The sequence below is a fragment of the Trichogramma pretiosum genome, unplaced genomic scaffold (assembly GCF_000599845.2).
Source record: "Trichogramma pretiosum strain Unisexual culture from Peru unplaced genomic scaffold, Tpre_2.0 scaffold30, whole genome shotgun sequence".
Classification (NCBI taxonomy): Eukaryota; Metazoa; Arthropoda; class Insecta; order Hymenoptera; family Trichogrammatidae; genus Trichogramma; species Trichogramma pretiosum.
The window spans coordinates 1650389-1675392 of NW_019641675.1; the positions used below are offsets into that span (position 1 = coordinate 1650389).

At 37.5% G+C, this 25004-nt stretch overlaps 3 protein-coding genes across 15 annotated transcripts; all 3 read right to left on the reverse strand.

The window, feature by feature from the left end:
* Positions 1-190: 190 nt before the first annotated feature.
* Positions 191-1395, reverse strand: LOC106653009 (glutathione S-transferase-like). Its single transcript, XM_014372221.2, has 3 exons — positions 888-1395; positions 651-818; positions 191-547 (listed from the first exon to the last, which is right to left on the reverse strand). The coding sequence occupies exons 1-3, from the start codon at positions 1165-1167 to the stop codon at positions 240-242; spliced, it is 756 nt and encodes a 251-aa protein (XP_014227707.1). The 5' UTR covers positions 1168-1395; the 3' UTR covers positions 191-239.
* A 1071-nt stretch (positions 1396-2466) lies between these two features.
* LOC106653219 (calpain-A-like) lies at positions 2467-13464 on the reverse strand. Of its 13 annotated transcripts, none has more exons than XM_014372572.2 (16): positions 10003-10148; positions 9078-9285; positions 7861-8037; positions 7584-7771; positions 7197-7500; positions 6939-7120; positions 6596-6846; positions 6352-6509; positions 6053-6270; positions 5938-5980; positions 5582-5623; positions 5330-5459; positions 4162-4299; positions 3610-3737; positions 3331-3526; positions 2467-3005 (listed from the first exon to the last, which is right to left on the reverse strand). In XM_014372572.2, exons 2-16 carry the CDS (start codon positions 9219-9221, stop codon positions 2920-2922), a joined length of 2385 nt encoding a protein of 794 aa, XP_014228058.1. In that variant the 5' UTR covers positions 9222-9285; positions 10003-10148; the 3' UTR covers positions 2467-2919. The 13 variants fall into 13 exon arrangements, with proteins under 13 accessions (XP_014228058.1, XP_014228059.1, XP_023316414.1 ...); XM_023460641.1 differs by lacking the exons at positions 9078-9285; positions 10003-10148 and adding exons at positions 11534-11776; positions 13283-13464 and having other exon boundaries at positions 2920-3005; XM_023460643.1 differs by lacking the exons at positions 9078-9285; positions 10003-10148 and adding exons at positions 11534-11776; positions 13231-13288 and having other exon boundaries at positions 2920-3005.
* Positions 13465-14488: 1024 nt separating this feature from the next.
* LOC106653010 lies at positions 14489-15890 on the reverse strand. Its single transcript, XM_014372222.1, has 7 exons — positions 15833-15890; positions 15648-15713; positions 15331-15567; positions 15237-15239; positions 14780-15080; positions 14586-14624; positions 14489-14500 (listed from the first exon to the last, which is right to left on the reverse strand). Exons 3-7 carry the CDS (start codon positions 15528-15530, stop codon positions 14489-14491), a joined length of 555 nt encoding a protein of 184 aa, XP_014227708.1. The 5' UTR covers positions 15531-15567; positions 15648-15713; positions 15833-15890.
* Positions 15891-25004: the final 9114 nt, after the last annotated feature.

Sequence of the window (25004 nt, forward strand, 5' to 3'; positions counted from 1 at the left end):
TAAAACGGATGTAAAATAGTGTATTTTTTAAAATCTTAGAAATCTTTAAAATCGATCACATCGCTTACGATATACTTCAATTACTCATGATTATATTTGTATTAGGATGCATTAGGGGAAATTCAAATGATTGCCAATGAATATTATCAGAAATTTATTCACATTTTTTAAGTTAAACGAAAAATACATTAATTCTATAAGTTTTATTTCAACAATTATTTGATAAAAGAATTTTTAATTCATAAAACAGTCGTTGGTCGAGTTTCAAGGTACACTTTGATATCCTGAAAAGCTCTTATCTTCGAGATAAGTTTCGTTAAACACGGCTTGCCTTCGTTAATATTTTCACCCACAATGTTCGACATGATCTCGACGATGCCAGCGTAATAAATGTCAACCAACGTTAATTTGCCATTGACAAAGTGTCCTCCATTGCAAGCGACTTGATTCTCAAACTTATCCACGTAAAAAGGAATTTTAGCGAGAACTCGATCTTTCAGTACTGGCTTGACTTTGTCGTCAACTTCGTTGTAGTATTTGCCTATTTCTAAAAAATCACGTGCATCAAAATTCAACGTCATTTCATCGAAGTTCGCATTATATAATTTTTATATAAAAATATCGGCTGTAGGACCAAATTCAACACTTGCCCGTACGAATGTCGTTGATGTCGTCGAGCGCAGCGTCGATTCTCATCGCCTCGAGGTCATTATCGCCATAGAGATTGTATTTTTTCGCCAAGTATCGGCAGATCGACAAGTGCTGATGATATTTAACTCCGTCGATCTCGAGTACCGGCACCTGCTCCATCGGCATTACTTTGAACGAACAACATTTTTATTATATTTCACGCGATGACGCATCTCGCGAAGTAACTGATTCCGTACCTTTCTTGTAAACGTTGATCCAATCTTCGTACTCGAAGCGAACATCTTGATAGGGAACTTTACAGTAGTGCAGCAGGTATCTCAGCGGTTCGGCGACTCCGGTCACGTTGAAATAATAAAGTTTCCAATTGCTTTCGGCTGTTGCTGCTGCTGCTTTTGTCGACGACATTTTTAACACTCTCGAGTGGACGAACGTCGTGCACATCGACTCGTGCAAATTCCGCATTGGCCGCAGGCTCGAATTCGCCGTTTTCATGCATCTCGAGACACGCCGAATCATATCTTGTTGAGACAGTTTTCGAGCAAAGTCTGTACATTCGCTCGGTGGGGATATCTTTGTGAATGAGAGACGATTCGGTATACAGTGAAATCTATTCAAAAGTCGAAAGAAGACTGATTTTACTGTTTCGAAGCGTCCGGCTGAGTGTGTAAATAAAGGGTACTTTGTATACCATCATTTTAAATTTACTTTTACAGTAAGCGCCATAGATAAATCCACATTTTCAATTAAAATATGCATAACTAGTTTGTATCCAGGCTTACAAGGAGAGCTTTTCAGGTGCGGGTTATGGATTTGCTCCAAAATTTTTTTGCGGTCTGCTGGTACCCAATACTGAAGCTCCCTGTGCTTAGTTTAATCCGATGGGCCTTAGGGCCCATTTTGTAGAGGATTTTTCACATTATAAAAAAATCTTTGTTATTTTCTATATCGAAATAAAAGTACTTAAACGAAAAAATGGGACGATCAAAAGTTTTTAAATTTTTCAAAGAATCTGCTTGAATTTTTTCAGAATTTTTGGGACCATCTACCACTCCCTTTACGAAGTCCTAAAAGCTACTAAAAAAAGCGTCAAATTTGGGCCTCTTGAATTAAGTGATAGATGGTTCCAAAAATTCTGAAAAAATTCAAGCAGATTCTTTGAAAAATTTTAAAACTTTTGATCGTCCCACTTTTTCGTTTAAGTACTTCTATTTCGATATAGAAAATAATAAAGATTTTTTTATAATGTGGAAAATCCTCTACAAAATGGGCCCTAAGGCCCATTGGATTAAACTAAGCACAGGAAGCTTCAGTATTGGGTACCAGCCGACCGCAAAAAAATTTTGGAGCAAATCCATGACCCGCACCTGAAAAGCTCTCCTTGTTAGTTGAGTTCATTCGATCAAATTTGAGGCCGGAAATAAAAATAAAAATAAAGGATAAAAGTGAAATCGGTAGATTTCAAATAATAATATGTGGTGTAAGAACTTTCAATGAATAACGAATATTATAATATTCCATAATTAAATTGCGTAACTAATGAGTTTTTATAATTAAAATTATGCAATATTTTTAAAAGACTTGACCTTACCAATTGAATATTTTGTATAGGAGAGTTTATAATTTATTTTTTAGTTTTAATTGTCTAAGCGGAAGGAATCGGAGAAAAGCTTACGAGGCTATTGCGGTCAAAAAACAACCAAGATATTTTTAATATATACTTTTTAATCTTACTTGAAATAATTAACATATAAATTGATTATTAGTAAAAATATAATTCGACAGAAACATAAAATTTTGTCCTTTTGTAATATATAAACCAGCTTTTAACAGTTAAATATCAATTTTTTCAAATTTAAACAATTACAAAGACAGATAAAATTACATATTATTCCAGCATAGCATCTTTATTCTATAAACAATAAAAATCAGTCCTTTATAACAACTCAATGATATGAAAATTATCCATCAGGCATATGAAACTATTTTCTATTATAGGTATAAGTTTGCTATTTTTTCAATACTTTTATTATCAAAAAATAGATGCTTCTATATGTTGCAGACATTTTTTTGTGAAACGTCCAATGTAAAATGCTAATAATGTTAAAGTATGTACATCCGAGTCATACGCCGACCAGATGAATTGGAGATTCTTTTTTACTAATATCACTCTCGGCATTGGCTATATATTTCTGATTTAAATCGGTCTCGTTTTTGTTCTTATAACTATTCATACTTCGACAACATTATCAAACATTCGGGTCAATTTATTTACGAGTACAAAGTCATTTCGATCCAATCTTCCATTGAAAATGTTGCTTTGTTAGTATGATGCGGATCTCTTTCTCGGAAGGCATCTGTGTTTGTTGAAACAATAAAAAGCCAAAAAAAAATAGAAAAAAATTACAATTCGTAATAAGCCAAATCTTTGTTCATAATATAAAGGGTAATTAAGTATTGATAGATTGTGAATTAAACTTTCAAAGAGACATATTAGAGCGAATTGTTGGAATTTTTTTACTGTAAATATGAACATGCATTATTAGCGAAAAAAAACAATCGACATCCATTTGAAAGTTTAATTATAAACAGATATAGTTTTTGGAACATGCATATAGCTGTTCTACAGAGCATGAGGATCATAGGGTTCGTCTAAAAAGTCATATTCCGTAATTTCTTTACCGATCATGGTTTTTAATTTGACGGCGCACATAATATAATCGTCAAAAGCAATCATTCCTTCTTTTGTACCGTATCTGTGAACCAAAATATTAAGAATATGATTGTTTAATCTATATCCTGCGCTGTTCAGTGCCTGTCTCAGCTCGAAGGCGCTCAGGTATCCAGATCCATCTCTGTCGTAAAGTCGGAAGACCGTCTGCGAAAAAACGAACGGATTAATGTCGCGAGCTCATTATTATATTTTTTATATCAAGTGATGTGAAGCTATGATATACTCACTCTCCAGCTTCTGATGTCGCTCCAAAGCTCTTTGAACTCTTCGAAGCCTAATTTGCCAGAATGATCTTTATCGAGCATGGCAACCATGCTTCGGCATATATCTTTACTGAATCCTTCGCCGTGCATTTCTACAGAAAAATATATGAATAATTGAGTAAAATTATTTCATCTTTACAAAGCAAAGACAAATTCCATTCATTGCTTTATACTTCCGTGATTGCGATTCTTTTTTCTCTTCCGTGGAAGGATTATTATTTTGCTTAGTGAAAAGTTAAACAGTGACAGCGCAGCAAATAGAATTCACGCGTTACATTAAAAAGTTAATTATTGTTTAAATTATTATTTTTCTGTTTAAACGATTTATCATAATATGCAATAGAAGACAGATAATACGTCGAGATGATTAGAGAGATGCAATTTGAGATTATAATGCGTGTACTGATACTGATTTTTGTTGTCGTTGAAAACTGTGCGTGTGCGTTCTACACCGCGGTGTGATATCATTTGTAAAAAATAATTATAATTTACGTTGGATGAGCTCGGATACATTACCTGCTTCCTCGGTCTTAACGGCCTGTTCGTCTTTACAAATAATACCACAGAGCAGGGAGATAAGTGTATCGACGATGTTACCATCCTCAGGCGGGGTTTGGGGGGCACGTGCCTCACTACGGCGAGCCGGCGGCAATTCTACCCGAACAACAACACACACATAGCCACATGTTAGCATTACTCAACGTTTACACAATTCCATTTGGGTCTTGCTTAAATATTCTAATTCGTGTACATAATTGAATCATCGAAGTTTTACTTAATTTCATTTGTTTCATACAATAGTAATTTCGATTCAAATGGTTTTTTTTCCCCCAGATATTTTGACGAGCGATACAAGATGCTTCGTTTGAAAAATGTTCAAGCTTTCAATTCCAATGTTCAGTCGTTTTATCAGAGAGTGCGATTATATACAAATACTGTTGCACGAGAAAAAGTAAAAACTTCATTTGTAAATATGTGAATGTTTAGAAAGAAATTTCATCAAAAACTAAAATACAACACTTAGATGATGACAATGTTTTCTAAAAATCATTCACGTGGAACCATATCTCAAAAGCTTTAAATAATAACTACCAAAGTGTTAAGTGTTAAATACAAACATTCCATAACAATATTGAAAAGGTTGCTCGACTGAAAGAAAAAAAATAATAGACCCAAATGTATTTATGTAACTCTGTGTCACAAGCTGTTAGTTAAGCAATGGATTTGTAGAAAGTATGAGAGCTATCAAGCAAAAGTGTAGAAAAAGTTATTTATGGAAATATGGTTGTAACCAGTTATTACTAAAGCTCTTTGTTAGATCAATTAAGCTACACTTCCACATCGTCCAAATGATTATTGCTGTTAATTCGTTGCAGTTCATTCCAATAATAATGCTGTACAAAAAATTCTATAAAATTAACTTAATTCATTTAAAAAATAAGGACAAAATGTGTGCAGGAAATAAATAACATAAAATGATTCCGATAATATGAATCATGAAATTACTGTATGTACATCACTTGATGGCAATAATTTTACTATAAAATCATTAATCTCAATACTTTTCCGATTGCAAAATGTTGTCTATATAGTCTTCGTAGATGATTCAATGATATGTCTACTATTACTTTTTCAAACAAATGTCTATATTTGTAACGGAGGAGGGGGACAAGAGTAGGTTTACCTTTGCGCATGGCATAATCCAAAATTTCTTTCAATTCTTTCCAGTCGACTTCCATATCATCACCGGCGAGCTTTCTAAAGAACTCGCGCACTTTATCATCGGCGCTCGGGTCAACTGGTTGGGGTTGTACCTAAAGTCAAAAAATTTCATGTTATAATAATTCAGAGAAATTAAATAAACATAATATTTTTTTCGTTACTCGTTAACGACAAAGGAATTTTTGTTAGAGAAGCTTTGCAAACGTCTACTAACCTTATTATCATCGCCATCGTTATTTTGCGTAGGATTTTTCACCTAGAAAGCCAAGCAATTAATCGTGCAAAGTCGGTGTTAATATAGTACAAAGTGTCAATAAGCTGACTCAAGCAGCTGCGGTTAATGTTTTTGTTTTAATATATTCGTCAAGGATAATACACTCTTCACCACTCAACTTGCAAAAAAAAAAATATTACTCTCCAGTGCTTATTACACGTGCCAAGCAACAGTGAGCACAGAAAAATTCAGCACAGAATTTTGCTACTAAACTGTTCAATTACGATTAAAAAGTCTAACTATATTAGTGTAGTGTTGTATCAAGTAGAACTGAATTCAGCGTTATTTATACATACCCTGTCATCTACTTCGCCGATTCCAATTTCATCATCATTTTCTCTGCAAGTTTAAGGTTTTATAAATATATTTGGTAAATAAATCGCAGATATAAAATAGAATTGAGAAACATACACCATGTTGCTCTTGTTTTCAGAGAATATTCTGAGTAAAAATTCTCCTTCCTCATTCGGATCGAATGTGCTAGGAACTATGCAATAAACTCCTGGACGCAATTTAAATCGACAGCTCACTTCGCGCAAGTTGATGAAGGACGGCGAGCGTGCCACCGAGGCGTTGTACTTGAAAAAGTTGTAATCCAACGGTTTGGGTAATCTATCCGGATTTTCCAACTGCAGGATTATCAAAAATGCACGTTAGCCTAAGCCAAGAGGGTGGAATAAGTGATTTTTCATCGAAACTTTTATACGTACGTGATAGATGGCAAAACCGATGGTGAGACAATCGGCGCCCATTCGCCTTTGCGCTCGCCGATTTTTCTGCATGAGCGCCACGATGACGGTACATTTATCGTCGCCCTCGTCAGGGTGCTCCAAAGTGACGCGATATTGTGGATTGTGCCAGAACGTGTCTGCGTTCAATAAATAAAAAAAATGTCATCGTCATTAAACATTGGTTGAATTTCGTTTTTTTTTCTCGTTGTGTTGAAATAATTACCCAAATAATTTCTACATCCTCCGGCGGTGACACCTCGCACCCACTCGCCCTCGTGCACATTCATTTCCCATTTCTTCTTGCCGTGAGCGAGATCGTCCTCGGTCAGGGAATCGGGGTTCAAGTTACAAATTTCCAGGCGCATGAAGTACTTTTTGAAATCTTGGAACGACATCCAGAATTCACCGTCTACGTCGAACGTCAGACCCACGGCTTCCTTCTCGTGATCGGGTATAAATCTCCACTCCGGCGATCTTTTGAAACGTTAACGATTAAAGCCTCGATTATTTTAGGGGAAAAAAGAACAAACTATTTGATTTTTTTTTCGCGTTCAATCGAGACTCACCCGTCGCTCCACGGTCCATTCCATTCGGCCTCGTTTCCCCATGGATTTCTCAATCTCAGCAGGGGAATTTTTCCCGACTGATTGGGCGTCTGAATTTCCACGTGCTTTACGCACGTGATACTGTAGGCGTGTCCTCTTATCAAACCTTGAGGCGTCTCTGCTTCCAATACACTGGGATCGGGCTGAATCAGAAAGAAGTCGTGATCAACATATATATGAATCATTCCGAAGAATCGACCATTTTCACGTTATCCCTACCTCGATGGAGCAGCCCATGAGGGAGTTTCTCTCGTAGGCCTTGAGCAGGATGCCGAAGAGATTCGGCGGCGTCTCGTCCATGTCGTACATCTCGGTTACGCCGCCGGTGAAGTCCTCCATGGCCTCGCAGGTGGTACCGCCTTTAAGCGCCTCGTACGAGCCGTGCAGCTTGGCGTAGGCCTTCTCTAGCAGGGCGCTCCAGAACTCGTTGTCCTCGGCCGAGCGCAGATACAGCAGCTTGCCATGATACGTCGGCAGGCGATCGTCTATCACGACGTCCACCCAGCGTCCGTATTGCCAGAAACTGAGGACCAAAAAAAATAATAATTATAATGAAATCGTCAAGTTTTTTTCCAGAATTTCATTTCAGAAAGATCGACTGTATACCGGAAATGAAATATGCCGGCGTAATTCTCATCGAAGCTCTGATCCTCGGGTACAATTTGGAAGAACAAGTGAGGATGCAGAGTCAGATTGGCGACCGCGGCGAGCAACCAGCAGTCGCCTAGTTCGCCCTGCTGCACGTCGAACCTCGAGTAACCCTCGACAAATAATTGAGGATTGTCGGCGATTTCCTGTCGACGATTACAAAAAAATGTTGGTAAATAACAACGAATATTCACTGCGATCGTTCGTATATTACAAAATTGTGGGACTCGTTTACCATTGGACGTCTCCATTCGATGTATCTGTCCGGCCTCTTCGAGTAAAATATAGAAGAATCGATAGCCGGAAATTCTGGGTCTTCGAAGAGCCTTCCTTGCGAGAGGCATTCCTGTCTCAGCTGATTGAAGTCTTGCGTCGGGCCGGTACTTTTTGAATGAGAGCTTCTGTCGCCGAGCTGAATTCAACATTTTCGTTCGTTAGATTTTTTATTTAAAATTAAAAAATAATACTGTACGAGCGTGACGCGAGTTTTTCATATAGATAAATTGCTATCGCAGCGCGAAATGGAGTAATGGAACGCAATTTGATTGTAAGGACCTTGTATTCCTTTGAGCCTTAAAATTATTATTCCGCTTCAACTTTGATAAACGACCATAAGCACTAAGGTAAATTGGAAAACGAGGCTCGAAGGGGTGTGACCGCTTTAATTCTACAGATGCGCACGATTTGGCCTTAGAAACGTATCGCGAATGAACTTATTAATGTCAACTGAACATTCTTTCATTTCTCAAGTGACATCGTCAAATGATTTGGAACTATTATTATTGATAAAATAGTCATTAGCGAGCAATTTGAAATGAACGAAGGCTTGAATTTTTGAACGAACAACAAGCAATACATAAATTGACTCTGCAAGAGGATGACCTTACAGCAGAGTTATAACTAATTACAGAGTTTCGATGCACGGAAGGTGATGAATTGATCGTTCAATGGCAAAAAAAGCACCGAGTCAACAGTAATAAATGAAATAATTAATAAGAAAATATCACTATGCTGCGCGAGATAAAAATAAGTATATATAAATTACAACTAAGGTGTGTGGATCGGCAATTAAACAGGTTTCAATAATCATAAATTCTCGAGACTAAACAATGCTGCGGCATTAATATAAAATATTCTCTCTCTCTCTCCAAAACACAACATCGCGCGCTAATGGAGGTGCCAGAGAGAAAGAGAGAATGATGCGATACATATTATACGCGAGTCCGATCCGCAGCACAAATAGCATCGATCGACGATGACCACATCGTGTTGTGCGCCGATCTCATCGCCGATCACTATACGTAATGATATATAATGTGGAATCGATTGCGCATACAGCGGCAGGCAATCTCGCGAGCTCGCGTCACGCACGACGCTGCGCAGGACTCGAAGCGATGTTTGAAAAGAAAAAAAAGAAAAAAATTGGTTGTATCATTGTATATCGTTGCGTACCACTTTGATATTGAAGAGCGACGGCAGTATGCGCTTGACCTCGACGGCCTTTTTAATGAAGACGTCGAGGCCCGGCTCGCTCGCGTGCGCGTAGCCCTCGCCCTCGGCCGAGTCGTAGCCACCCTCGTCGTCGCATTTGTACATCGTCGCTCGTAAAGGGCACTCTTTATTTTTTTATACAAATAATATAATATGTATATCGTTTGTCCTGAGTGAAAGTAAATATTGATAAAATCGAGGCCGGCTTCTCGAGTGTTTACGTTCTGTGCATACCCTATACAGTGCATGAACGTATGCGTTTATATTTGTACACGACGGGAGCTAAGAGATAAATAAATTTATATCACGCCCCCATATGGAAAATCGGAAAAAGCCACGTGACGCGCACTTTGAGGTTTAAATCCTTTTAAAGAAATGAGGAAAAAAAGAAAAGCTGCAACTCTATTTTCGCCGCTTGTAACGAGCTCTCTCTCTCTCTCTCTCTCTCTCTCTCAACATACATGCATGTGATTCATTCGTTAATGTATAAAACTCGAGCAATTCAAGGCAACGCACACAAAGTCCAAGTCGCACTACACAGACAACATCACGTATATCGTATACGCACGAGAGATTGAGATCGAGTTTCCGAGAAAACCGACCGTGCACTCAATGGTATTAGATCTCGACGAATGCAGTTTTTAACTCTTATTTATTCTTTTTTTTTCGTCGGAAATTCGATTGAAAGCTCGCGGGGGAGGAGGGGCGTTTGCTTGTTTACAAACAGTGTACGAGAAACATCTGCTGCACGAATGAATTTCCTCGCCCTGCTCCCAACATCGTGTACCAAATATAACGTTTGCACTGTACTAGGTATGCACGCAGAAAACGTCGACACCGAGACCACAGCCCGAAGTTGTACTGTCACGTATCGCGATTCGTATACCTATTCGTTGTATATCACGTACTACTACTACTGCACTGTAAGAGCTCAATAACTTGTTGCACTGGCTAAAAACTGTACACGTTACACATATATCTGCGGCGAGTTTATTCGACGGGACGCGACGACGATCCGCAGTTCAGAGCGGATCCACATAGACTGACCGAAGATCGATGTATATATATATGTAGGATTATGCATGCAATAAGGTGTATATATATCGCGCGCATTGCTAGATACGTGCCTGGTGAGCTCATCCGTGAGCACGAGCGTGTCGAGCTTCTCCTCTTCCGTCATAATGTAATTGTGTTGCAAAGAGCCACAATGCTATATCTATATAGTATTTTCGCATAGGATCGTATTATGATCGACGAAAGAGAACGGGAGAAGGTTACGAATGCCTCGAGGCGGAATTGACATCGACCGGCTGCTTATGTATAGACGGCATTCGACGTCATGTTGTTGTTCTTTTTAATTGTTTGGTAGGCGCCGCAAAAGTATAAGACGTGTACTCGTACGAGCGAGCGATACCAAGCATATAATAATATAGCTTGGAGGTTATAGAAGTACACTTGTCACAGATTGTTCATTGACAAGAGAGAAAAAAAAAGTAAATATGTGGATCAAAAAAGGGAGAAAATGTGCGCATCTACGCGAGAAATCCGTTTTAAGCGGGCAGTTATAGCGCAATTTACTTTCCGGTAAAACGACGAATTTTACGGGAAGATTAACTCGACGAAAGACGCGTGATACGCGATTCGTTTATATATTATATCGAGATACACAAAGGTAAACAAAAACAAATGGAACGGTTTCATCGCGGCGCGAGAATCAATATTGATAAATGCCCGCGAGGCTGCGTGTGCGGGGGTGTGTGCGCGCGCGCGTGTGTCAAAGCTGAATCGACACGTTTCGCATCTGTGTGCAGCGAGACTTATCGAATGCGGGGTGTGTATCGAGAACAAATCGTATTATAATCGTAGCTGCCACAGGCTATTATTTTCTTAATCATCGGATGATTATTCAGTTTTGCTTGTTGCGGAACGATCGGACATCGATAAAGAAGAGTCTCGTGTGTTGATACGAAAGATTGTAAAGCGATTCAAACTACACGAGTGCAGCTTCTTTTTCCCGTCTCTCTCTCTCTTTGACTCTCTAAGAAAATATTGCTACGGCTCGTGCCAAATGCAATTGCAGCAAATGCATAATAACTGCGACAGGCCATTTGTGAAGCGTGAAAAATGAGACTATAAAATTTCGCGAGATGAAAGACACAATGCTCCATAAAATCGCTGCAGGTGCATTAATATTGCCCCTCGACCTCGTTAAGCACGAAATAATGTGTAATTTTTAGTGCGGAGGTTGTTCTTTTTTTGTAATGTTTATTGCCTCGGAAGCTGACTTTTTTTGTATACTGCACAAAGCGTGAGATGAGCCATTAAAAATGTATCGAAATTTAAGTTTTTACGATACGTATAAGCACCGAAACGAAAGGAAAAAAATGTGCTAACACTTGCTAATTGAATATACTTACATATTCGACTTTTTTCGCCTGCTTTCGCTCGAAGGTTGGCTCTTCGATGACATGCTGGCTCCAACCGTAATTCATACCCGGGCCAGAATTTTGGTAATACATCTTCTACGTAAATATCAACTGTTCTCTCTTCGTTTTATAAAGTTATGTATCGCTTATAAATAATTTGATTTTCTGAAAATTCCTCGTATCTGTCATAAGCTATCACTGTTTATTCATTGTAATATGTTCCTATAACGATTCCTAAAAACGACAAAAATCAAAAAGAATTAGAACAAACTCGGAGCAAAAAGGTCTAACCGCCTCGAATTCTACGTCGGGTCTTTTGTTCGACGACTCGTGTGCATGCGTCAACGAATTATATACATTTGCGTCTGCTGCATAGGCCCGTAAGTGTCGCGTGTTAAAGTTATAACTCATCACCCGCGTGCGTGTACCATTATAAACGCGTATACGAGGATGAAACAGCAGCAGCAGCAGCAGCAGCAGCGGTACACTTTGGAGCTATGCTGCTGCGCTGCTGCGACAGCGGCGGTGGGTGCGAATTATGATGGGTTTAATTTTAAACTATCGCGAGCTCTATGCATAGAACCGATTGTACATATATATTACGTCTGTGTGTACGATTTCGCGATCTGTTTGTTGTTTTTGTCTATTGGTACTATATACACGAGGCGAGTCACTGCAACCGTTCGTTCATCGTTACACTATGTTATTTTTTTCGCGTTTGTTTTACAAACATTATCCCGTTTTTAACGACTGCAAACATCGTCCGAGAGTTGCATAAATGTCGTGTAATGCATTTTACATAGAAGGCTTTGCCTGTATATTATTATCAACATTGACCTTGTGGGGGGCTCGACGTGCTCGCTCGCGTATAGTACCACTACTGGCACATGCATCGCGACGATCGATGATTGTGCGTCTCCGGCGTTCTGCAGAGTTATAAGCATTTTCAGAGGTAATATTAAAATTCCTCTCATGCGAACTACGGAAAGAGACCGAGAGACGCGTTATTCTTCCGCGAATTCTTTAAGTAGTTAAATTCCATGTGATCCCCATCGGAGTGACTTATTTTTAAGTAATGTAGTGTTTTCGAAAATCTCAACTTCGGTTCGTGAGTTATATTTAAAGAAGAGAGAAAAAAATAATGAAAACACGAGCGAACGACAGACGCAATTTCGGACAAATTACTTTGCGTGTTACGCGCGGTTTCGAATCTCGGGCTGTATCGCGATAATAAAGATTCTGACCCACAGAGCATATGCTCTCAAACGTTTCCATAATAATAACAAATCAGCTGTTGACGAAAGTATCGGTGTAAGTAGAAAGTTATACAAGAAAATACGATCGCCGCTTCCGTGAGCGTTCGAGAATATTTGTCAATACAGTTATCCCTCACGAATTAATTATTTTTTTCAAAATATTTTTTTCCATTCATTATCATTGATTCGTTTTCTCGCGAGCTGTTCGTATGTGGTGACGAATTCCTTCGATTCGCGAACCTGCGCGCGTCCTGATTCTTGTCCTACTATCCTCGTCACCTCGATAACACGAGATATCCAGCAGACGCATTCGAAACGATCATGCACTTTTTGCATTGAAAACACGCGCGCACACACATGCACACACAAGTCGAATTCACTGCCCAAAACTCGTCAGCTTGAATTAAACATGCGAGATAAACTTTATGTTACTAGATATTTGCACGCGCATCGCTTGCATTATATCGATGCCGTAACGTTTAACCTTTTGATGCCACAGCGGCACTGCACAAAGTAACTTTGATACACAGCAATATAAGGCGCGCAACGTTTTGCGCTTATACGACGATACTAATCGGACGGCGTAAAGTTTACAACTGAGGCATCGGCTGCGTTGACCGAGAGCCTTGCCGAGTTTTTTTCTGGAGCACTCGGCAGCATGTGTCGTGTGCCCCGAACGCGCGGAACGTTTATACAGGCGACGCACAGAAAAGCAGCAGCAGTAGTATACCTTACATGCCGGCAGTCAGACAGAGCCACGATAATTGGGGTATATAATGTTCTGTGCATATACCTATATAAAGTGTGCGCGAATATACTGTATACCGTAATTGTACGTGGCCTGAATCGCGCGCCGGCGCAAGCGTCTTTTTAGCGTCAGTCAAGCCGCATATGAGAGACTTTCAGCTAAAGGTTACACTACAATCGCACAGTTATTGTATTACGCCGCGCGGCACGGAACTTTGCGTTTCAATTTCAGTTACCTGTAAAAGACGAGGATCAAAGTGCAGCACGTCTTCTCCCCGAGGAAATCTCGTATCATCATCGAGACAATTCGAGCCTCGGTTTTGATTATCGCCGCATCGCGTCTGGTATATTAATATGCGATACGCGTTACGCAATCGTACACGCATAGCAATTGACCAAGACGCAATATTAATTAGCCTTAATTGACATAAAACGTTGTTTCTAAAGCTATTCGGATCTTTATCGGGAATAAACGTCGTGGCTTGCACGCTTAACATGTAAAACAATTGCGCTAATTAAACATTGTCTTTTATGTCGGAATCGATTAGTTAAAAATGTGAAATTTAATTATAATTATAAAACGCTATGATGTATTTCATAGAAAAGAAATTTATTCGTAGAGATCTCGAAATCCTTAACCGGTCGTGAAAATATTAAAAAGTACAAGTAATAATTTAAGTGTAAAGTACAGATTGGCATAAACCTTCTGGCTTCGGTATTATTATTATTATTACTAGGGTCCACTATTCAGGGTTTACAAACATGGTGTTCACAAATATATAAGTTGACACTACATAATTCAAAGTGGCAGTGAACATTTCCATATTGACAATCACATTTGGCGTATATTTTATTTTCAAACTAAGTCCGCATCGCGCACTCATGATTTCGAGATCTTTCAAATACTGTCGATTTGACGCGTGCGCGATGTAATTATACAAAACTATTCCAGCGCCTATTTGAGATGTTAATTCTTGTATAAGGTCACCAATTAAACACATCAAAAATAGGGTAGACGAGCATGCGGCAAATGTAATTACATTTTTTATAGCCAAAGCTCCATGAGTCTTCCAGCTAATCTGAAAATATTTATTATTTATTAGTGTTGAATTACAAAAAAAATTATTAAACGTTTCATTTCCCAAATAATTGATTATATTAGCTTTTTTCTACATGACATGAGAAGTAAAAATATTTATACCATCTATTCATTCATTAAAAAAGTGACCATTACCTTTTCTATAATAATTGTTCCGAATATTAAATAAGCACCGTAACAGCAATTAATCACGAAGAAAGTGCAATGCACGATTATGCGCATCTTCTTGCCATACTCCAAGGCTCTATTGTGCCGCCGAATGATAGCGTGCAAGGTGGCTATATTCTTGCCCCGCAAATCTTGCACTGCAGTGTGAATAATTTCGAACTCTTTGCAGATTTGGCACAAAAATGTGCACAGATAAATATCAAAGGACATCCATGCTGGCACCATGATGGCAGTCGCTATGATCTGTATGATAGCTATCGTGGCAAACCTATAAAAAAAAGGTTAATCTTATTTACACGAGGCATGATCAATTTTTTTTTATAACTACTGTGGTTGAATCGTGAGTTTGTGGAAAAATTTATATTTTATATCGCTTTATTTTATTTTCACTTTTCGGGTTCCTTTCTCTTAAACGAAATTTTACCATCTGCGAAATAAGTAAAATAATTAACATTTCGAATAAAGTAAATGGTTTTCCTTTGAAAAAATATTATCGAATTCTTAGCATGAAATATTACTTTGAGTCAAGATATTCTGACTTATGATAACCAGGAAAGGGAATTTCCCCGAAATATAAAGGAGGAATTAAATAAAACAGCGCCCCGCTTGAATAGCCAAAAGCCACAATCTTTATCAGTAAATCCCGAATGAATCTCCACCTATTGATTATTTTCAATTCCTCCACGCTCAATGATTGGATTGGTCCCGTTTTTTCCATTACGATTGCCTGATTTATTAAACCGTAGATTTGAGGCCTCAAAAAATATTTACACCAACAATTATTAAATCAAGTAAATGTTCAAAATAATGGTAAGTCTTTGTAATGTTTACCTACCTTAAAAATAAGAACAGATAAATTCTTACCGATGCTGTTATGAAACCAACTAAAATACTGATGAGCCTTAAAATATAATTTGCATGCTTTCATTTCATTGATTAATTTTCAATAAAAGTACCTCCTCAAATTGACATTTTGAAAACGTCAAGGAGATACCTAAAAAATAATATAAATTTATATACTCTATAAAGTCTTCCGTAGAATTTGATGTTAAAAATCCGCTAATTACGTAAAATGATAATCCCGTTATACAAATGCTTGGCAGCACTTGATGGACTTTCTTCATCACATAATTAGGATAGTTTGATTGGTTGAACGGCCAAGTTCCGCCAAATATGTGTATAAATTCAAAAGAATGAAAAAGATCATAATTTTCAAAATTATCGTCATATACTTTTGTAAACTTTTCAGTTAGTCTTTGGATCATTTTAAAGGACAGTAAAAGACAAGGACTTCAAAAAGACAGCCTCTACTAGATATAAAAATTCAAACTGCGGGTGAAATACCTCATGCATTTTTATCGATCAGGACAAATCATAGTATTATGCTGTACAAAAGAAATAATTGAAACTATAGCATACTGTGTAATGCAATAGAAATGTGAATTGAAATTGGACAATGAATTCATTGATTGTATATATTTAATAACTGATAATTACAAGTAATTATTTTGCTTTACAGAGCTTGCTCAATTAAAATTCAACCAATACTTTATAAATTTTTTAATGAGCCTCCAAGTCTAACGGTCATAAAAACCCCAGAGTATCGGAAAACAGTCGAAAAGACACCTTGAATAGCCTTTTTTTATTACTCTTGGGTTTTTGTGGGCGTTAAAAATTTCATCACAAACCTCGATAAGTAACAACTTCAAGAAAAGATTATACCAAGAACCAAAAAATTTATGAATTCGTAAAAAGATATTTGAAAATGTTTCAAAATTCTCGTACAGTTTCTGTTGAAAATATAGGGGTTTCGTTTCTGGAACTTAAAGCACTATCAGAAAAAATCTGAAAAAACCATGTATTGTATGTAGGTAAAAAAAATATTTTTCCGAGTACATTTATTTCTGGGCCGTTCCTTCCTTGAAAAATCGATTTTCGTAAAAAATAAGTATTTTTATCTTCATCGATTTTGCCGGCGGATTTATGAAGAAGTAAGTAAAAAAAAAGTAGAGATAGAGATTTTATTTTAAGTTGATAAATAATAATATACACACCCATGAAACAAAAAAAGAAAGCCTCAAAGCTGATCTTCCTCGGCTTCGTCTTGGATAACAAAGGCACGTGACTTGACTCTAGTTTTATTTACTCTCTTCGCCTTATTTTATTAACACTATTCATTTATCATTTCCTGTGTAAAGATTCCAAAAAAATTCTGAATGAATTAAAAAAAATAAAAATAAAAATTAAAATACAAAAAATTTTAATCTGACTGTATGAAAGAATTTATTTTATTTTTATTTGTTTATATGAAAATTATACAACATTAACACTGGACATAATAAAACTATAAATGTGGTTATTGACATAAGGCGCTTTGTTCTTCAGCTGCCATGCAAATACGCTGCAAATCTTCGTTCTTCAGCTTCTCTATGATAATTTGACAGCAAAGAATTGGTAATCGATAGCGCGTCAGTTCCATGAAAGAATTCAGTGCCCATCGCTGAAAAAATCCTCGTAATAGTATCTCGCATAAGTAAGTATTACACGTCAGGCGAGATTCTTCGGGGAGCACCCACTGTTCTTCTGAGTTTGCAAACTTCAAGTAATCCTTGTATTTGATTAATTTCACTGCCTCTTCGAATCGTAACTGGATTAGGTCATAAAACGTCAGATTCGAATGTATCATAATCTTTTTCATATTCATCGCAGAGTATAAATCGATTTGAAAAAATTCTTCAGGTTCCACCGACTTCTCCAACAATCCGTTCTTAGCGAACAAGTTCGTGATAATCAGAGCGCCACTAAGATCCAGTTCGTATCCTTTTTTCTCTAGAATCTCGATGACAGGCAGTACGCCGATCGCTCGTTGTATTTTATAAGAATACCTTCCGATTCCTAACACTTCAAATCCCTCAACGAAGTGATCCTCAGTTGGAAAAACGAATTCGGCTCCACGATCCAACAGTGCAGTAACGGCATTCGGCAAAAATCTCGCTACGGCCCACTGCAGCGGTGTTCGGTTCAATTTGTCCTTCGCGTCGACCTGCACTGTCTGATTGACTTTGTCGATAATCTTGAAGAATGATTCCACTAGGTTATCGTCGTATTCTCGCCGGCAAATAATATGCAGAGGAGTAGATCCCTCTGTGTTAGCTACATTGGAATTGGCGCCTCTTCTCAACAAAAACTCGATCATTGCGTCCTTTTTGTATCCGTTTTTTAGAGTAAGATGCAATGGTGTATTACCGAACTTGTCCGGGATGTCGACCGGCACCGCCTGTTGAATTTCTTCATTAATTTTAAAAAATAGCTCCGCTAGGTCTACTTCGCCTCTCGTGCAAATAATATGCACAGGAGTCAGTCCCTCTGCATTGGCCAAGTTCGGATTTGCGCCGTTTCTAAGCAGTATTTCGGCCTTGATCTTGAAGCCGTAGCCCAGAGCCAAGTGCAATGGTGTATTTCCTAACTTGTTTTGAGCATCGACTTGCACTGGATGATGTATGTCGTCGCTGATCTCGAATAACGTCTTCACCAAGACATCGTTGTGACACTGGGAAATAATGTGCAGAAGTGTCGATCCGTAGTTATTGACTGAATTCGGATTTCGCCATTTTTCAATAGTAAATGTGCCAAATTTCTCTGATCATTTGACAGAGCACAGTATAAGGGGGTAAAACCATAACTGTTCTGGGCATCGACCTGCACTCGATGATCGGTGTCGTTGCAGATCTTGAAAAATATATCTACAAAGTCATGAACATTGTGGGTTGAGTCGCAAATAATGTTTAGTGGTGTACATCCGTAATAGTTAGTCAAATTCGGATCAGCGTCGTGTCTTAACAACAATTCCATCAAGTTTTTGCACTTAACAGAGAAAGCTACGTGTAATGGTGTATTACTGAATTTGTCTTGTGCATTAACTTGCACCAGCTGATTTTTTTCGTCGCTGATCTTGAACAAGATTTCCCCTAAGTCATCGTAATCGTCGCCTTTCTGACAAATTAAGTGCAGAGCAGTTGTTCCATGCTCATCGGTCAAGTTCGGATTGGCACCTCTTTTCAGCAGCGCTTCTGCAGCCTTTTTCCTGTCAAATCTCAGGGCCACGTGTAATGGTGTCCGACCCCACTTATCCCGAACGTCGACATTCATCGTCTGTTGGACGTCGTGGCAGATCTCAAAGAATACTTCCTCCAAATCATCATCGCGAAAACTCTGGAAAATCATGTGCAGTGAAGGTAATCCTTCTGCATTGGCCAAATTCGGATTCGCGCCGTTTCTGAGCAGTATTTCAGCTGTGATCTTTAAGCGTTTATACAAAGCCAAGTGTAGTGGTGTATTATCCGATTTGTCTCGGGCATCGAGTTGCACGGGCTGGTTGATGTCGTTGCAGATCCTAAAGAACGTCTTCGCTATTCGCATGTACGAATTATCATTGTACCAACTGCAAATGGCATGCAGAGGAGTCATTCCGTTCTTGTTAGCCAAATTCGGATCTGCGCCATTCCTCAACAACAACGCAACCACCTCGTCGCGCTTGTATGTTATAGCGCAGTGCAGCGGCGAATCACCTAATATTGGCCAGATGCAATTGGGATCCTGGCCGAGCTCCAGGAATTTTTCGACGATATCGTCACATCCTGACATACAGAACACATGAAAGTGTGTGAAGCCGTACTCGTCGGTGTAATTAACATCGAATCTGTCATATATTTTCAAAAGTTCATAAATGTGCCTGTAACCAATCGCATCGTGAATTGGTGTGGAACGACATAAAAGTGGCTTGCCGTCTTCATCAACGTCGGGCACGTCTTTGTAGCCACTCAGAGCCACGAAGCTAATGAATCGTTTTCCTGGGGTTTCGTTATCTCCACATGTTACATCTTTTATTATGGACTCGGAGAGAAGCCAATCAATTTCTTCGGGACGAAAAATGTCTCGAAAATTTGGAAGTTGTCCCTTCCAACATTTGATTAAAGGGTCAAGTCGACGCAGAAAATTAACTCGTTCTTCTTCGATCTCCCAATCAAACTCTTCTCGCATAGTTTTTAATGTTGTTAAACAATCTTGATAACTTTGGTCCATCATTCCGAGCACTCACACACAAAACACTATCGATCAGAATTCAAGATATTTTTCACTTTTTTCGCGAGAATCACTCTAGTCCAGGCCCCAGCTTCGCAATGGTCAAAAAAATTTTTTTAGTCGAGTTTTTTACACATTCTCATGTAAAATTGCCCGCTGAATCCGAATTTACATGTTGCCAGGCCCAAAAACGTGCCCAAAATTGTTTAAACAAATTTTGTTTAAACAAATGGTCAAAATTTATGTTTTTTGACCTGGCAGTACATTTTTTAAGTTAATTGGATCATTTTAAAGAGAAAAGGTCTCTTGACATTTTTCTCTAAAGTTGATAGATTTCGAGTTATTCAACATTTTATGTTGCAAAAAAATCGAAAATGTCCAACTTTGACATTAAAAAAATATGTGAAAAACGTAAAATTTAGATGTTGCCATAGCGTTTTCTTATACTTCAAACATCCCTTTATAAAGTCCCGAAGCGTTTTAGGCGATAAAATTGATGAAAATTTCAAGCGCATGTTGCGGGAGCAATGCGTATGGCTAACCATACCGTCAAACTCGCTGATTTAAAAGTTGATAACAAACAGGTTTTCAAAAATTTTATCGTCTAAAACGCTTCGGGACTTTATAAAGGGATGTTTGAAGCGTAAGAAAACGCTATGGCAACATCAAAATTTTACGTTTTTCACATATTTTTTTAGTGTCAAAGTTGGACATTTTCGAGTTTTTTGCAACATAAAATGTTGAATAACTCGAAATCTATCAACTTTAGAGAAAAATGTCAAGAGACCTTTTCTCTTTAAAATGATCCAATTAACTTAAAAAATGTACTGCCAGGTCAAAAAACATAAATTTTGACCATTTGTTTAAACAAAATTTGTTTAAACAATTTTGGGCACGTTTTTGGGCCTGGCAACATGTAAATTCGGATTCAGCGGGCAATTTTACATGGGAATGTGTAAAAAACTCGACTAAAAAAATTTTTTTGACCATTGCGAAGCTGGGGCCTGGACTACTCACTGCGGCGGTTGCGACGGCGATCTCTCTTTGTTCACGCTGCGGCGTCGTAACGTGTACTGACTGGACTGGACGAAGTCTTATGTTTGTCGTTCCAAACTCCAAAGCAAGCGAGCACAAGAGAGACGTTAGACGAAAGCGATGCTGCTGCCTATTAGGCATTGTCCCGATATGAGTTGACCGCGAGGTGGCGCACTTGTGTTATCCGACTTGTTACTATTATTATTATTTCTACACAGTGTAACGTCCGTAAAGCAGACGACGAACTTCTTTTCGCTATATAAATTTTCGCGAAAAACGTACCGTGCGCATGACGTCGCATAACACAAGTGCGCCACCTCGCGGTTAACTCATATCGGGACAATGCCTAATACCTATAACCGTTACAATGTCTCATTGAATGCGGCCAAGCAAAAGTGGCGGCAACATGAGCAGTGAGCAGAAGCGAGTCGAAGTCTACACTCAAGAACGCCAACTAAAACGCGCCAAATTTTCTGAGTATAGTGAGAAGTCTATATTTCTATGATTACACTTATGCTCTCTCGTTTTTCATGGATTAATTTCTTGATATCCAACTTGCGTAAAGAAGTTTCACTTTAATAGAAGTAGAATAAAAAAATAGTACAATTATAATAATCATTCGCAAAATTCCTCCATCGAGTAAAAATGATAAAATATAAGTCCATATTCCGGATGTGCAGCGTCTTTTGTTCGATTCATGCGACGAGTTTAATGATCTCTTCATACTTTGTATTCAACCGATCGAGTTAAAGGTCAAACTTGAAAGAAAAAAAAATGACACCGATGTGTATAATTAATAATTCGACGCGTTCGTTGGCCCTTGCGTCGTGATCACCTTGCGCGACCTTATTTGGGCGTCCTCGAACGCGCTCGCGAGAGACAGTAAAACAAAAAAAGTTACGAACGTTCGTCCGCGCGATACGTGAATCGAATCGTTTCGCGCGTAAATTTTTTTTTTATCATCGTCGAGAATTGAGAAAGGCATCGACAGTATATCGGAGAATTGATTGCAGAGAATCTGCGTGCGCAATGCAGATCCCGTGGGCGTGGGAGCTGAATATTATAAATTTCTGACGATAATGCGCGTAAATACGTATCCGGTGACGTACGGGTTTTGCAAGTCTTTTTTTCCACGTTTAAATCAAGATTCATGAAGACTCTATTTTTGTGAACTTTTGCGTGGAAAACAACGCAGAGCGAGAGAAGCGCGCGAAACAACAACAAAAAAATCCAAATTTCACGTGTTGTACGCAATACTTCTGTTTACGTATGTGCGAGTTTCACGCGGCAAGGCTATTTTCGTACACTACCTGCATTTACGAGTTTTTTGCCCGAATGAGAGCTTGTGTACGGGCGTAAAGATATGTTAAAAATATACATACGTGTGTGTACTCTCGCGTGGTTTAATGAGTTTAAAAAATTCAAGATCTTTTTTTTTTGAAAATCATTATTAACGTTGTAATGAATAGGTTGCATTTTTTCGCTGGTTATTGGCTACAAATCGATTGGCAAATCTGCTTTTACATATGAAGACAGGAAAAAAATGTCTTTGGGTACTTTAAATCAAAATGAAAGGTTTAAATGGCTCTCTGAACAAAGTGGCTTATGAGTCATGATGCATACAATGATTCGTATTCATTTGTCAGTTTCCGGGTGCAGATTACATTCTCGAAAATGGATGTATTGCTTTCCATGAAATTATAAGCATCAATAATTTACTTTTTTGTAATATGCTCGGTACGTTCATTGATCAGCTGAACATTATTTATATAATTGGTGAATGAAAAATTAATCTTTCTCCATAAACCTTCGAAATTTTTTGAGTCCTTAATTTTTTTTCTCTCGAATCGATTCTCGTTCGATTGATAAAATATTTCAAAAAGACACGTACGAGGTCAAGATCCAAATTCTTTGACGTGTGAACATTCGCAACTGAATATAATAATACGATTAACGTCAATGCGAAAATGTTTACAAGCTTTTACGCGAAATGATAAATGTATTAATCATCGGTGCGTAATTTTGGAAGCCTTGTTAATTCCGATACAAATTGGATTTACTCATGGTGTATGCATTGATGGGTAACCTACATGCACCAAAATTCGGTTCAGTGAATTAAATCAATATTGAAAACATCTGTGATTCGGCTTAAAATCATCATGATTCAACTAATAAGCAGTAGGTCAAATTTGCAGTTCAAGTGCGTCGTCGACCGCGGTTACAAGTATGGGAAAAGTCATGCATGACGCGCGCGCGCATATAACAAATATTCGGGTGAGTAAATAATAAAAAGTCGTAGTCACGATTGACTGATAACTTTATTTTTAATGGTTTTGACATCATACATGTAAGTCGCATCTTCATTCGTTTCGTGCGTCTCGTCTCGCGAGGTGTGCACTTTCGGAGACGTTCGATACATAGCGTTTATCATGCTAAAAATCATACAGCCTAATATTTTTTTCGTCTCTCCCACAAAGAATTTTAGTATTATATATGTCCATGTATATTATTATTAACGTACGTTTACGTAATAAAAAATAAAAAAGAGTCGTTTGTATTTTTCTCACTCTCCCATTATTCGGGTGTTTCGTTTGCTTGGCACCTTCGAATGAGTGTATTTTTTTTATAATATTAGGCATTGTGTCTTACGTTTCGGTTGAAAAAATCATCCAGTTCGAGACTAATGGCACATATTGTATTTTCTCATCTGGTTTATAAAATTGATGAAATCAAATTACATTCTCTCGTGAGTCGTCGATGTATATGCGCTTATTAAATAATAAGAAAACATAAATGACCGTGAACACTACACCATAAAAAATGCAAAGTGTACAAAACTTTTTTTCTTTTTCAAACATATTATCGATACAGAAAAATGGTGTTGTTTTTTCATAATCAAACTGTAAAGTGTAATTTTTCATATTAAATTTATATATTTAATTCGTTGCTGAAGAATCCATCAGAAATTTTTTTCACCGTATTTTTCCACATCGGCAATTTGTACAATTTTATCATATAATTAATAATGATAAAAAAAACTAAAAAAAAAAAAAATAACCATCCCTTTATTTGCAAAAAAGAAGTAATTTGAAAGACAGCGAAACTCACGTTACATGCTGTACACACAATTGTTATCAGCTACATAAAAATTGTGCTTTAAAGGTTCATTATATAATTAAATGTCTTTCGAATCAATACTACAATTTTTTAATATGAATCCCATTAATCATGTTTTATTGCACTAGCCCAATTATTTTTTATATACCTTTCAATCAATTTAACCAGCATATAGCATTTTACGCTCATTTATATTGTGTTCATCTACCGTGAAAATAAATCTGAAAAAATATTAAAAATGAGAGTACTCTCAATATATATTTTTATCACTTATGAATATTTTGTAATCAATAATGATCTATGTTCTTACATACGTATTTGTATCTTAGGCCTGAATACACGTAACAGCGAATTTTCACAACATCGGTAACACATATACATTCTCTGTATTTTTTTATACGACATAGCTTTCTTTATCGTTAACAACCAATTAAAATGCGTATATCAAATTTCGTTCTTACTTTCTACTTGTCTCGCATTATCAGGACATTATGCTTTCGACTATAATTTCTTGCTGAAACGTGTTTACATCTCTATTTAGAAAAATCTCTGGATTTCTAGATCAATTTTTCATCTTTCGAGATGGATTTTGGACCTTGAACATCCAGTGATTTTTTTCAACAGAGTTATCTTGTGAGTATTTTCAATAATTATTCGTTATTTACTATTGAATGGTTTCTTTATATTATACTGCTGTTGGGTGAGGATTGGACGAGCTCAATGATTAGCTCGTAAATGATGGATTATTTTAATCGAATATAAATATAGATCACGAGACATAAATTTACAGTCATTATGATAAGCATCTTTTTTTGTTCAAACGATCGTTATTCGGTTTAACTTCTGAAAACGTTTAAAAATTATAATCTCGTGGGGTTTTTTTTATTATTCATACTTTTTTGAAATTCAATACAAAAGTGCGTCTATTCTTAATTTTCAAAAATCACTTCGTTGAAAA

Excerpts from the sequence above, each read along its gene's own strand:
- LOC106653010 (XM_014372222.1), bottom strand. The coding sequence starts at position 15,530 with ATGGAAAAAACGGGACCAATCCAATCATTGAGCGTGGAGGAATTGAAA. Across the intron at positions 14,625-14,779 it reads GAACAATTATTATAGAAAAG|ATTAGCTGGAAGACTCATGG; the intron begins GTAATGGTCACT and ends AAATATTTTCAG.
- LOC106653009 (XM_014372221.2), bottom strand. The coding sequence starts at position 1,167 with ATGATTCGGCGTGTCTCGAGATGCATGAAAACGGCGAATTCGAGCCTG. Across the intron at positions 819-887 it reads GATCAACGTTTACAAGAAAG|TAATGCCGATGGAGCAGGTG; the intron begins GTACGGAATCAG and ends GTTCGTTCAAAG. Across the intron at positions 548-650 it reads CATCAACGACATTCGTACGG|AAATAGGCAAATACTACAAC; the intron begins GCAAGTGTTGAA and ends GTGATTTTTTAG.
- LOC106653219 (XM_014372572.2), bottom strand. The coding sequence starts at position 9,221 with ATGTACAAATGCGACGACGAGGGTGGCTACGACTCGGCCGAGGGCGAG. Across the intron at positions 5,624-5,937 it reads TCGGCGAAGTAGATGACAGG|GTGAAAAATCCTACGCAAAA; the intron begins GTATGTATAAAT and ends TTGGCTTTCTAG. Across the intron at positions 3,738-4,161 it reads CGTTAAGACCGAGGAAGCAG|AAATGCACGGCGAAGGATTC; the intron begins GTAATGTATCCG and ends ATTTTTCTGTAG.